The sequence below is a fragment of the Rhea pennata genome, chromosome 1 (genome assembly GCF_028389875.1).
Source record: "Rhea pennata isolate bPtePen1 chromosome 1, bPtePen1.pri, whole genome shotgun sequence".
Lineage (NCBI taxonomy): Eukaryota > Metazoa > Chordata > Aves > Rheiformes > Rheidae > Rhea > Rhea pennata.
In genome coordinates, this window is record NC_084663.1 from 133,903,135 (window position 1) to 133,915,775 (window position 12,641).

At 43.4% G+C, this 12,641-nt stretch overlaps 1 protein-coding gene and 1 non-coding gene across 2 annotated transcripts in view; one reads left to right on the plus strand and one right to left on the minus strand.

The window, feature by feature from the left end:
• Positions 1-10,363, minus strand: part of PPEF1 (protein phosphatase with EF-hand domain 1) — a 38,090-nt gene extending 27,727 nt beyond the window's left edge. The window contains exons 1-4 of the mRNA XM_062577373.1: positions 10,300-10,363; positions 9,709-9,711; positions 4,806-4,835; positions 1,405-1,470 (exon numbers count right to left, since the gene is read on the minus strand). Of these exons, the coding sequence (XP_062433357.1) occupies positions 1,405-1,470; positions 4,806-4,835; positions 9,709-9,711; positions 10,300-10,363 (163 nt within the window). The remainder of the gene's footprint in view (positions 1-1,404; positions 1,471-4,805; positions 4,836-9,708; positions 9,712-10,299) is intronic.
• Positions 10,364-11,673: 1,310 nt separating this feature from the next.
• On the plus strand, positions 11,674-11,746 carry TRNAV-UAC (transfer RNA valine (anticodon UAC)). The gene has a single exon. It is a non-coding gene; the product is annotated as a tRNA-Val (tRNA).
• Positions 11,747-12,641: the final 895 nt, after the last annotated feature.

The window sequence follows — 12,641 nt, forward strand, 5'->3', positions numbered from 1 at the left end:
GAAAGTGTTACCAGTTGTGGAGGGTCAAACACCTGTAAAATTCATGTCATTAATGCATCAGAGGGATGTACAGCCTGAGACTGTAGACAGAATGCCACTTCTGCATAATTTGACTGATGCTGGAGAGCACAAAAACTAGCATCCAGAAGCTGGAGATGACAAAGCATTATCAAACAAGCACAAAAAATTATAAGCTTGTTTTGGGATAACGAAGCCTGGTTCCACACCAGTGTACAGAAACGGTGCATGTTGCAGACTGAGAGAGTTGCGCTCCTCACAGCCTCTCCACGCTCTGCACCCTCAGCAATGTTCCCAGATGACTTGTCTCTGAGGCCCTGCGGGGCACACACACGCACAGCATGCAAAACTGAAGAGAAAGGACCACTTCCCAGTCACAGGTGGGGCTAGGTCTCCAGAAATTTCCATTCTAGCTCTACTGCTATTATTCAGCATCAGTGATGCAGCAGCTGTTAAGTGGTGTAGACAGAGCTAAGAGCCCAACCTTAAACCAGTCAGCTCAGATCCCCACAGTCATGACTAAGTTGTCCTGCTTTTTACAGTCATTGGTTTCCTGGCACTTGCGTTCTGGTTCACTGGCTCTGTAGCCAGAAATAGGCTTCCTTTTCACCCGTGGCTACTCACTGTAATAGTCTCTTAAGACAACCCATAGTGCCTAGTACAATGGCCCCTGACAGATCTGTGAATTTTGCTGCAATGATAAATCTTGAACGAGACCTGGAAAGGTTTGAACAAACTTCTTGAAACATATCCTGGTCCCTACATGCCAATGCAAAGCCCAGATGTGTTTACACTGCAGTGTTTAAACTGCAGTGTGATGTGTTTAAAAGCAAGCAATTAAAAAATTAAAACATTAATTTTTAATTGCACTTTCATCCAGTTCCTGCAGAGACTTTCAATTGACAGCTTCAGTGACCATCAAGGAGAATTTCAGGACAACCATTTTGTATGGAAGAAATTTGTTTCTGAAAGTCATTGTAGTAGCTCTGTTTTATTACAATTGTTTCATAATCAGAATCACCCAGCAGAAGGGAAACTGGGGCAGTTTGCCTGGGAACCCTGTGTTATGAGAGGCCATAGAGGGCCCCTCTCAATGCATTACCCCATACACTTTACCAGTAACAGAGAGAGAGAGCACATGCATCTGAAATTCAGCTTCTGTCCTGGGTGATCCAAATCTTTTCCCACCCAATCTGTAGATGTTATAGATGCTTCAGAGGTGCCTCCTGAAAGCACCTAGAAGCTGTGCACTCATTTAGAAAGAAGACATTTAGAAAATAGTTTTATCTCAAAAAGTATTTGACAGGTGGACCCGAGGGAAATATTGCCTCTTCTGGTTTTACGGAGAGAACAACCACTGACTGTGAAGACAAAGGCAGCACTTACCCTTCTCCGATTTTTTTGCTGCACTGTCAGGCATTGAAGTTTTACATCCCATGGCTCCAGTGCAGACTGTCCATCAGCTTAATTGCTCCTGATAGGAAACACGTTTCTCTCAGCTGTTAACATTTCTTGTGTTGTTTTTTCAGCACAAGGATTACACCACCTGCGCTCTTGCTACCAGTCCTAAGAGCATAGAGGAGTAGGAGAGAGGGGGAAAAAAAGTAATTGACCACATGGCATCTGAAGTACCTGCAGCTCATTACGAAGCACATCCAACACAAACTGGACTTGGAAATCATACTGGGTTTGTTTTTTCAGATCTCATCACCATCAACTTGCAATCAGGACAGATGAACTCAGTAATGAACACAGTTTCCTTCCTACATGCTAGCTGAAAGCTAATGTGCACCAGTAATTTTGTAATTGAAAGCATACCTATTTAAAGCCTTACTAGCAGCGACAAGAGACTACAGGGGAATGTTACTCTTTATCCTCCCGATTTGAAAATGGGGACTGCAGAATTTTAAGGACTCTGAAGTACCTCTGATATTACTGCTAAACAAAACCAGACCCCAGCCCTCCTCACAATCTCTCCATTTGAAAAGATGCCTCATCAGCCCAGCTATCAGTTTATCCCTCAGTGTCCTAATTTATCGGTTTGTTTACAGAGAGAAGTTTTCTCACGCAGGCTAGATGAACAGAAATCCCTACCAGATTTACGCACAATAAAATCAAAACCACCACAAAATTTGCGAGGAGAGACAGTGCTATAGCTAAGTGTTTTGTAATTAGATTTCACTTTAAATAAACATCCATCTTTCTGTTGCACTTCTCCTGAAGCATTCTAAATAAAAGATTTGGTTTTGTTAAATAAATGAATACAATATGTTTTGTAATGTGGCCTTTCCCCTGTTTTTTGCTTGTCTCCTCACCAATTCATATTGTTCTCTAATTTGCAATACCAAGTTCAAATGAATAAAATTCCACTGAGACACAAAATGGGTTCATTTCTAAGTAACAAAGTCACTGATGCTTTTAGAGACTGAGTTTTGTTTTAGCGGAAGATTTCTTACGGGAAAACACTGACCCCACCTTTTCCCTCCCCCGCTGTTTCTCTCTAGCATATCTAACGTTTAAATTACGGCATTTATTATATTAATTATCTTTTAATTGAATTTAACACAAAAGAAACCCAACACCATAAAATGAATGTTTTAACTACTATTCTTTTTGCTTCTGTTTTACACTAGCAAGCATAAAAAGAACAAGAAGATAAAAGACAGGAAAAAAGAAACAAATGTATAACTAATCTATTTTCAAGATCAAAAGTTAGAATGCATTTATTGGGCTATTTTGGGGGTCCCACAACACAAGGGTATCCTACACTTGTGTCAGGACTAGCAGCTTCTAAGTCAATATTTATTTCAGGAAAGAAGGATTTAAAATTTTCCCCACAATATACTCTGCTGTTGCTTCCTCTAAAGGAATTAATGCTGAACACCAAACAAGTGCTGTTACATTATTTTAAGCAAAACAATGGCTCTGATAACATCTCATACAGCACTGATATTGCTAATAGCTCAGCTTTTATCTCCAATAATAACAATTGTTATTATCCTGAATACCATCTCCTCCCTTGCCTTCCTAGGAGACTCTTGAGTCTTCATTAGTCTTTCCTCACACCCACCAGTCACAACTTGGTCCTAGCCTTCAGATCATAACCTTAGAGCAAAACAGAGCTTTACAATCCAAGCCCAACTTTAGGAAGACCTTCTTTACTAAGGCGCAGGTGGGTCTGCACCCAGTGTCCAGGCAACAAGACAGACAAACAGAACCACGGCGGCTCCCAGAACTCCCTCCAAGCTGGGCAAACACCAGCAGCTGCTGGCCCGAGCAGCAGGGATGTGAATCATTCTCATACACCACCTTCAACCATTTAAGCTTTCCCCCTAAACATCTCCATTCTTTCCTGCACTTTTGTACAAATTCTTGCACTTCTAGCACCTCCCTAAGCCAAGAAATAAAAAAAAAATAAGAGAGACAGGAACAGAAATTGTATGGCAATAGTAGTAAATGAAGCCTGAAACATCCACTCAAAACTTGGAGGAAAACTTGTACAAATATCTCCTGTCATTAAACCTCTGTTAAAGATGCCAAACCTGGCCATCAAAGAGCTATCCAGGGGAATAATCATCATCTTCAGGCCTGAATGTCTGCATCCTACCGCAAACACAGCTAACATTCAAACTCCTGTCAATTCCTGAAGGTTTCTCAGGTGGGTGCAGCCAACACTAGCAGCTAACCTGCATTTCCAGACTTGAGAACAGCCATATCTAGCAAAGACTCCAGCAGAGGCCCCACCCAGGCCAGGCAAACTCACTTTCTGGTCTGACCAGAGAATCACGAACAACTGGAACTACGCACGGTGGAAAGAGACAGTACCTCGCCCAGGCAAGGAGTCTTCACTGCTCCTAACTGAGCAGCTCCAAAGAGAGAAGTCTCGTCCCCTCCAGGTACATCAGTTCCAGCCACCTCTTGCCCAGTGCCAAGCCCTGCCTTCTTGAACCAACTCACAGGAAGACACCAAGCAAAGACCGTGAAGACCCATCGTTGGGAAAAACAAGTTGGGTTGAAAAACAAGTATTTTAAACACTGTATTCATTTACCAAGGTATCAGAAAAGGCTTCGGAGATGCACAGTAGCTAGTTGTATGAGAATCTGGGACATAATGCTCTGTTAGCATTCTGGCTACTAGACCACTGATTTAAGAGAGAACTGTCATGTTCATTTAAAAACAGGTAACAATTCAGTATCTACAAGCCAGTGACCAGTCCCATTTGCAGAAATAACTCTCAGAAATTGCTGTATTTCTCTCAATTCAGCAAAAAGGGAATTTTGTGATGGATAGGCACTGAGTACACAGCCCATTCAGTGACACAAAATAAAACATCATTCCAACAATGCCAAGAGACATGCACCAAACTAAGTAGGAATAGCACATGCTGTTCTTTTTCTGGATAGGAGTCATTGAAGCCTAACCTGCCGCAAGTATTCAGAAACTTAGGTCTCGAGACCTGAGCTGTCAAGAGCCTGATTTACAGAAATGATGAACAAGTACCATTTGATCTGGATTTAATAGGTGCTGCCCAAAATCAATCATGCTTTCCGTTTATCAGTCACATAAAGACTGGGCTGCCTCAGGAATAAATGGAAATCTTGTAAAGATTTATAGCTGGCTTTTAATGAAATCAGGCTGCAGGTCCTTTGGGCACAGAGCCATCCTTTCAAGCATAGAATATTTTTTAAAAATTAGATGAGCTGTGCTACTGGCAGAAAAGTGTAAGCTAGGTCAAGCCTGCAGATATGGAAGTCATACAGAAAAGAGCTACTAGGCTTTAACTTACCATTCTCGCCTCGTTCCGTTTGTTTCTTACCTTTGATAAAACAAAGAGTGCAAGTTTTTACTCTTTATTTTTGTTCGGATGGGATTTCCACAATTATTCTGTCCCTTGCAAGTTGTTTTAACATGCCTCCTTTCCCTTCTAGCCCCATTCTCAACCATATTTGCAATCAGGTAGTTATGACCTCCTCCCACAGCATCTGTTAGAATGGATATGTGGTTGGAATGGTTGTGAGATGGGGACAATTTTTTCCATAAAGATAGGATAGATCAATGGATGGATCCTTCCAGTGCCAGAGGCTTTGTTTTGATGTCTTCTTGCTATTCATTTTTTAATTTTCCATTTAATTTTCATAGACTTGACTTGGAATTACTTTCTTTGGCTATGAGGACTGCAGAAAATGGGGAAACACACGCTATAACATAGGTTTATGATGGATTCTCTTCTACACACTGCTGAGGGAATCAAGCAAGAAAGAGCAAAATATGCTGGAGAGAAGAACCCGGGCATTAGAACACAACAGGCAAGTGAGCAGAGGTAGAGGGGCAACGCTTCAGAACAATCTTGTTGACAGAGATGGGATTGTCAAGGCTTGGAATCTAGAGATGAGTTAAAGACATTCATCAGCTAAATGATCCACTCTGCAGAAAGTGGGCTGTTGTAGCCACAGTCAGCTGAGGGAGTGAAAGAGACCCTGACTATGAAATACAAGAGCTCTAATTTTGACACCAGTGCTGAATTTGGTCTACCAAGGGCTGATACGGGAACACCAAGTGCAGGCAAACCAGTAAGTGTTTAGGTTTCTGCTAGTTTGAACCATGGGACAAAGTGACATTTCTATTAAGTGACTTTCAGTGATTACACACATGAAAGAAAGAAATGAGAAAGCCTTTTCTGTTTCAATATATTCATCAGAATATTAAAGTAATAGATAATTTCTTCAGCCTGCTCAGAAAAAGGAGGTTAAGCTCAATATAGAATTGACGGAATCATTTCTAGCAATGGCTGTGTTGATAGATCTCAGTGTTTGAGCCAGCAATCAATAGGGAAAGGCTGTAGTAAGATCAATATCAGATCTCAGTACCTTGGGGAAACAAGAATTCTGAATTTTCCACCATCCTGCAGTTACTGAGCAAACTCTTCATGACACCATATTTAATTCTCCTTATTTGTAGGGGGGGAAGTAGATAAAAAGCAAGGCTCCAGAAAGGACTAAAATGTGTTGAAACCTGAGCCAATTTAAAAATGAAATTCATACCTCAGTTGAATTTTATATTGTTTTTAATAAAGTTTAAGTTAAGCATCATAATCAGTTTCAGGTTTATCATCACAAAACTCCGCTTTTTCCTTAAAATAATTATATGAAATACAATAGTCACAACTTGACCTCATCTGTACTCTGATGTTCTGTATAATTGATTCAGTCTAGGTCAGACATTATAGCTTGAAGCACATTGATTTCTATCAAGGCAAAATCATCAATTGTACCACATACATCTGTCATTCACCTCACAAAGTTCGGAGGCAGGCAATTTGCTTTTTATAAGTGAGCTAGGAAAGAAAAACTATACCCCACCCAAAGAAATTACCTGTTTTTTTTTATGCTTCAGCAATGCAGAGATTTTCCCATATCTTTAGAAGATTTTTTAAAAAGATAAAGCAGTCCTTTTTTTTTGAAACCAGAGCTGCACAGTGAGGGGTGCAGATCTGCAGAACAGGTGCTCTAATTTTCTCTGGGGCTCTGGAGCTCACGAACTGCAATACGGTTGCTCTCCATGTACTTAGATAGCTTCCTGAGAGGAAATTTCTTGATCCTTGCTTTTCAAAAGCAGTCAGTGGAAAAAGCCATTTTCATCGTCCAGCCTGATGTGAAAGCTCATGGCTGCAGCTTTACAGCTACACGGTACGTGTACAGCTACAAAGCTGTTTTGTCAACATGCTGCCTGAATCTCAGGCAGAGAAAGGGACAGGCTGAAGTTATCTGCTTCACATCTCAAGTCACATGATCTTTCAAGAGGAATGGCCTTGCTGCTGCGATGAGACAATGATTTGCATTTTAGTAGATCTAGTTTGCAGGATAAAACCATAGGGACTGTTCAGGTATGTGGATATCTGGCGTGACTGGCATGGTTATGAAACTGTGGAAAGAAAGAGTGGCAGCTGATTTTGCCCATAGCCATTGTATCTGTATGTTAGTATTGTGAATGTTCTCTGTAACACTTACTATATCCAGTCAAGTATGAAGCACCCAAATGTTATGGTTACAACACTTATATATTTTATTTCTTCATGCGCATGCACATCTCCCCATGGATGTGTGACTGGGATTTAGTGAACTCAGTCCATCTGTTCCCTGTGTGACTAGTGGATAGGGATCAGGGATGTGCATGCTTTGAAATCAAACCCTGACGTCTGGTAGCAGGGGCCAGCACATCTGACACATCTCCTCACCACTAGTGGACCCTCAGTCCCTTCATGGGTGCCTAGAAAAAGGCAGAACTGTCAAGCCCAAGGCAATTGGTTATTGCCTGATGTGAGCCTGACAGCCCCAGAAGAACTGGCCACTTCTTACATGGGGCAATATATTGATAGCATGGTATAATATGTAATAGTAAACAGCTCAAGAATATTAAGCGTCAGTACACAGATGGTATTCCAGTACCACCGATACAGTCCTGACCTCAGACCTGAGCCTCCGTCATCCCATTCCCCCACCCTGACCTCCCATCCGTCCTTACACCCACCCTGCTTGCCTGCCCTCCGTGCAATGCAATGGGAGAGAGTGCAGCAGCCACATTCATGGGGTCACTGGGGGAAGATGGAGGTCTAAAGGTGGCTAGGGGTTATATGGCACACTGTTGTGGGCAGGAAGCCCCACATGGATGAGCATGAGACTAGGATCACAGTGCTGCCTTGCACTGCACATGATGGAGTTCCCCAAGGACAGGTCCTGTTCCTTCAGGGAAATCAGACCAGATAGAAAACAAAAGATTTATCAGGAGAGAGAGAAAGAGCAAGATCCCCACCCTCTTGCCCCAAAGATCTAATAATACTGTAACATGTATTTTCAGGACACTTTTGCTATCAGTCTGATGACAGTTCTACCACGGCCACATGCGGTATGCACTCCCTGTGAAGGCACTCAGACACAGTCATTGGGTCGTTATTATGGGACAGACAGACAAGTTCCCCTACTGTGACACAGTGGGTACATTTTCAAATGTGTAAATTTATTTTAAAGTGCCAAGCCACCACAGCAGAATGCACTGTGCGTATGTACTGGTTTGACTGACTCAGCCAGCTCTCTGAGGTTTTAAAATCTCAGTTACATTTTTAAAGCTATTTCTCTTCTATGAAAATAGGTAGTAAATAAAATACATAGTGGGGATGATAATTCTGCATAACCCAGAAAAGTTTTGATGTTTGTTCTTCTGGCAGGATGCACCTTCCCTGATCAGAGTTACAGTAGCTAATCATTTATGTATGATCACAGTGTTCTGCCAAAATGCACACAAGCAAAAACACATTATAACCTCTTTCCGCTGCACTCTGGAGATAAATGCTAAATGTTAAAAAGCATTTACTGCATCTGATAAATTCACCTATTTTGGCATTTACCAAGATTTCTGCATAATGAGATGCCATAAGATTTGTTCCATCTGCCAAGAAATCCATGAGAATTGCTTCATCCAAGATCAGTAGGGGAAGGATCAAACCCTTAGCTGTTCAATTCCGTAGGATACAAATCTCCACCCTATGTTTTCTCCTGTTATTCAGAGAAGTTGTTCATCCTCTGTCTCACTGGTCTGATGTGACCAAGCAGTCTGATAGAGTCAGTCTTGCTGGACTGAGCCACCTCTCCAGTTACGGATGGGGATCACGGTAACATGCAACTTGCGGAAACATGAACAAATGCACTTTCCAAATTAACCTTCCTGTCTATAGGCAAGGACATACGCTGTACCTAAAGAAATCATTCTCCTGTCTGCACAGGGCAAAGAAAACATAGCAGTCCCAGCACTGTGGCCACACATACCACATGCGTTTGCCCAGCAGCTGTGCATCACATGCACACTTAGGATGCTGAAAAGAATTTCACCAAGTGCGAGCAGCTGCAACAGACAGGAGGCAACACAGTTCCGACAACATGCTGTTGAGCAGTCTAGCACCACAAAAACAAACAAACAGTTATGTTGCTAGTGCAGGAACTGGGATATCCCTTTCTAAACAGTCCTTCTTGAAATAAGAGTGCATATTCTGTTTGGAATATTTTGGAAACATTAAACTCCTAACCGAGCCTCCATGCTGGCATTCCACATACATAATTCAAATTCTGCTTCAGGCTTATTTCTCAGAAGCACCCACTGCAAAGTGATGTAACTGGTATTTTTTTAGAAAGACCAAAGATGATCATAGTTAAAATGAGTATGTTCCTTCTGAGCTCTGACCACGATTCCTCTCCTCTTACCCTATCTAAGTTCAGGAAAGTATTTCTGTATGACCCAACAACATATTTAAAATACTAGCCAGGGGCCAAATTCCTTACTGAGAGACCTGCATATCCAGTCACAAACAGAAAGAATAGAAGAGAAAATGAGAGAAATAAATGGCTAGAACAATTTTATCTGGGCTTTTTTTCATATTAAACTCTGTCTCACGTCAGTGAGAGCTCAGAAACGTGTTCGCACAAATCTGAAGGAGAAGGTTAACTTGGATGAACAGGAAAAGAAATTTCTCCCCCCAGATGGACAATTCTAGGTGAGAAGATGATAAAGATGTCAACATTAGCATCCTCAGCAAAGAGAACACAAAATCTGAAATGTGGGCCAGAAAAGGCAGCTGTAGGGCCTTGAAACTGCTGAAGGCCGAGAAGCTAGACCAGAACACTATGAAAACATTGGCATACCTTCTGTAAAAATTAGAACAAATTAAAAAAAAAACAGAAAAATTCCCAAATTATCAGGTGATTGCAGATTACCATGAAAAACAGTGTCTAGTAACACAATCTGCACTACTCGGGGCCTATAGAGATGCTAGCTATTTATAGCACTAATGAGCAGTATCTCAAAGGAATTTTGTCTATTTTTTTAAAGGATTGTGAACTACCAGCTAGTAAGTGTAGTCATCATATATATGGTGGGAGAAGGTCAGAAAAATTCAAGAAAATAATTTTCTTCACTTCTGTGAGTAAAAATCAATGAATTTCCCATTAGCAAAGACACAGCTACAAACACATAGGCCTTATTATGCTATATCAACATGTAAGAAAAGATATTATTTTCAAAAATTCAGTCGCACAAAGAGCATTATTCATGACACCCACAGATGGAGCTTCACAGCAAAGGCATGCATGTGCAAAGCTACAATATTAAATGAAATAATTGAGACAGGGAGAACACTGGTTGGGCAATGAGGTAACAAGGAACTCCTCAATGCAAGCACTGGGAGCCCTCTGCCGACTGAGTTACGTAATCTGTGAGAGAAGCTGCTGACAGACCTTCATCGGGAAGCTCCTGACTCTTAGCCTGCTGGTGACGTTCAGCTGGACATGTTGACACCATCCATGCACTTAGCACATCCAAATCCACGTTCCTCTTGGTTTAGCCATCACTCGAACCATTGTAATTGGGCGGTTCATGCACATACAGGCTTCACATGCATGTAGGGTCCTTAATGGTCTCAAGAGAGCTTTTTGAAAACAAATGTTCTTGTTTCCATGCTCCATTTTTGAAAACACTCATTAGTATGTGCCACACTGTGTCTGAGGGGATAAATCATAACTTTCGCAGATCCATTACGCACCACGCAACAGCTTCCTCAAGGGCATTAGTGACACTGACAAAATTCTTTCTCGGTAAGCTATTTAAAACACTGTCTTCTGTACCAAGAAAATCATCCACATCTTCCTCCCCCACTGAAAGAGTGCTAAAATGCTCTCCAGCAAGCAGTATAGCACATTCCCATGACTTGATTTACAACAAATCCACGCAGCAACATTTCCCCAGGAACTGCAGGGTGGTTGATGCAGCTCTCATGGAGCCCGGCCTGCCCTTCTCATGGCTTGGTCAACCTGCCACGTACTGAAATGCAACACAGCAGCTTGACAACCTCTGTTCCCTGCTTATTTTCAAGAACAGCACAGCCTCACAGATCAAAGGAGCAGCAGGACACACAATAAGGCTTGCCAGCCATTTCTGAAAGGGGCTGGATGGCAATGGCATTGGGAGCGCATGAGCTGGACGCAAAGCTGTACCACACACCACATGCACAGGAAAGGTGCACTCACGCTACCCACAGCTTGCAGCGTGATGCTGCCATAACAGGGCCCCTGCCCTCCAGGCTGATTACCTGGGTCTCTTGGCCGTGTTTTGTGGGCAGACCTGGCTGCAAGGCTGCCAGCTGAAAGGCCCTAATACACTGAGGCATGCCTACAAATGCAGAAAAACCTTACCTGTGGTTCCCCATAGCATGAAAGCTATTAAAGTGATTTACCCCTTTCACTGCTCCTCTGTAGCTGAGGACCAGAAAACGCATCAAGATAATAAATTTTTAATTACCGTATTTTAAATTAATCCGTAATTAAAGAAAAAAAAAAAGTAAGAAGAAGCCCGGCCGTTGCAGCCGCGGGGCACCGCCCCGCCCTCCCTCAGAACCTGCCCCAAGCCCGCAGGGGCGCCGCGCGCGCCCAACGGCTCCCGGCGCGCGCCCAACGGCCGCCCCGCCCCGCCAGCCTCCCCCACCCGCCGCGGCCGGCCGTGTCCGCGCGGCGTGGGCGGGGCCGCGGAGGAGGATTCCACCCCCCTCGCCAAACTCCCCGGGCCCCGAGCGGCCTGTGCGTAGAGGCAGCGCCGCGAAAATGAGTTTGTGTGGCGGTTCCATAGTGTAGTGGTTATCACGTCTGCTTTACACGCAGAAGGTCCTGGGTTCGAGCCCCAGTGGAACCAACGCCCGGAAGTTTTTTTTTCCTCCCCTTTTTTCCTCCTTTCTTCCTGTCCCACTCTCATCTTTCCCCCTTGCTTCTCATCGCTGCTTGGTTTCCCCCCCTCCGCCATGAACAAGCTTATAAGCACATAAATAAACCCCAGGACCAGCACGGGGGGGGGGGGGGGGGGGGGTGAGAGAAGAGACGGGTGTGTGTGGCGGGGGGTGGGCGTGGGGGGCAAGAGAAGCAGTTTGGTTTGCAAAGCATCCGCCTGCGAGGGTCGCACGCTCGGGGGCGAGAGCCCACGACAGAAGCGGAGGGGTCTCTGCTTTCCAGGGGACCTGCGCAAGAGCGCGTTTCCCTAAGTGCACGAGCACAAATCACGCGCCGGCGTCACTGCAGCGCTTGCTCTTTTCTTCCTCCCCACCCCTTGCTTTTCTGCAAACATCATCAACACAAATGGAGGAAATATATATATATATATATATATATAAAAATAGTGTATATATGATATATGATATATAATATATATTTTCTTGTGTCTGGTATATATTGTATAGCACGTCATCTCATTTTGCATACGCAAGCCTGTAGGAGGTGTTGACTGCGTATTTGTTGATAAAGCAAAGTGCAGACTGGAGCACCAGCCTCCGGGCATCCGTGCTCGGTTCATTTTTAGCAATCTCCCTCTGCTGCAAGGTGGACTTCGGGTTATTTCAGACACTTCGAGGAAAGAAAAAAAAACACCATAATATCCGAGGGCCGCAAAGGCAAACACAAATATCTCCTGGCCGAGGGGACACCAGCTGGGCCCAGCGGCCAAATGCAGGAGACAGCAAACCTGCCCAGACAGTTCCTGACCCTGTTTTATTTAGCAATTTGGTTATAATCAGATTGTCCTATTTAGGGCAGTTTTG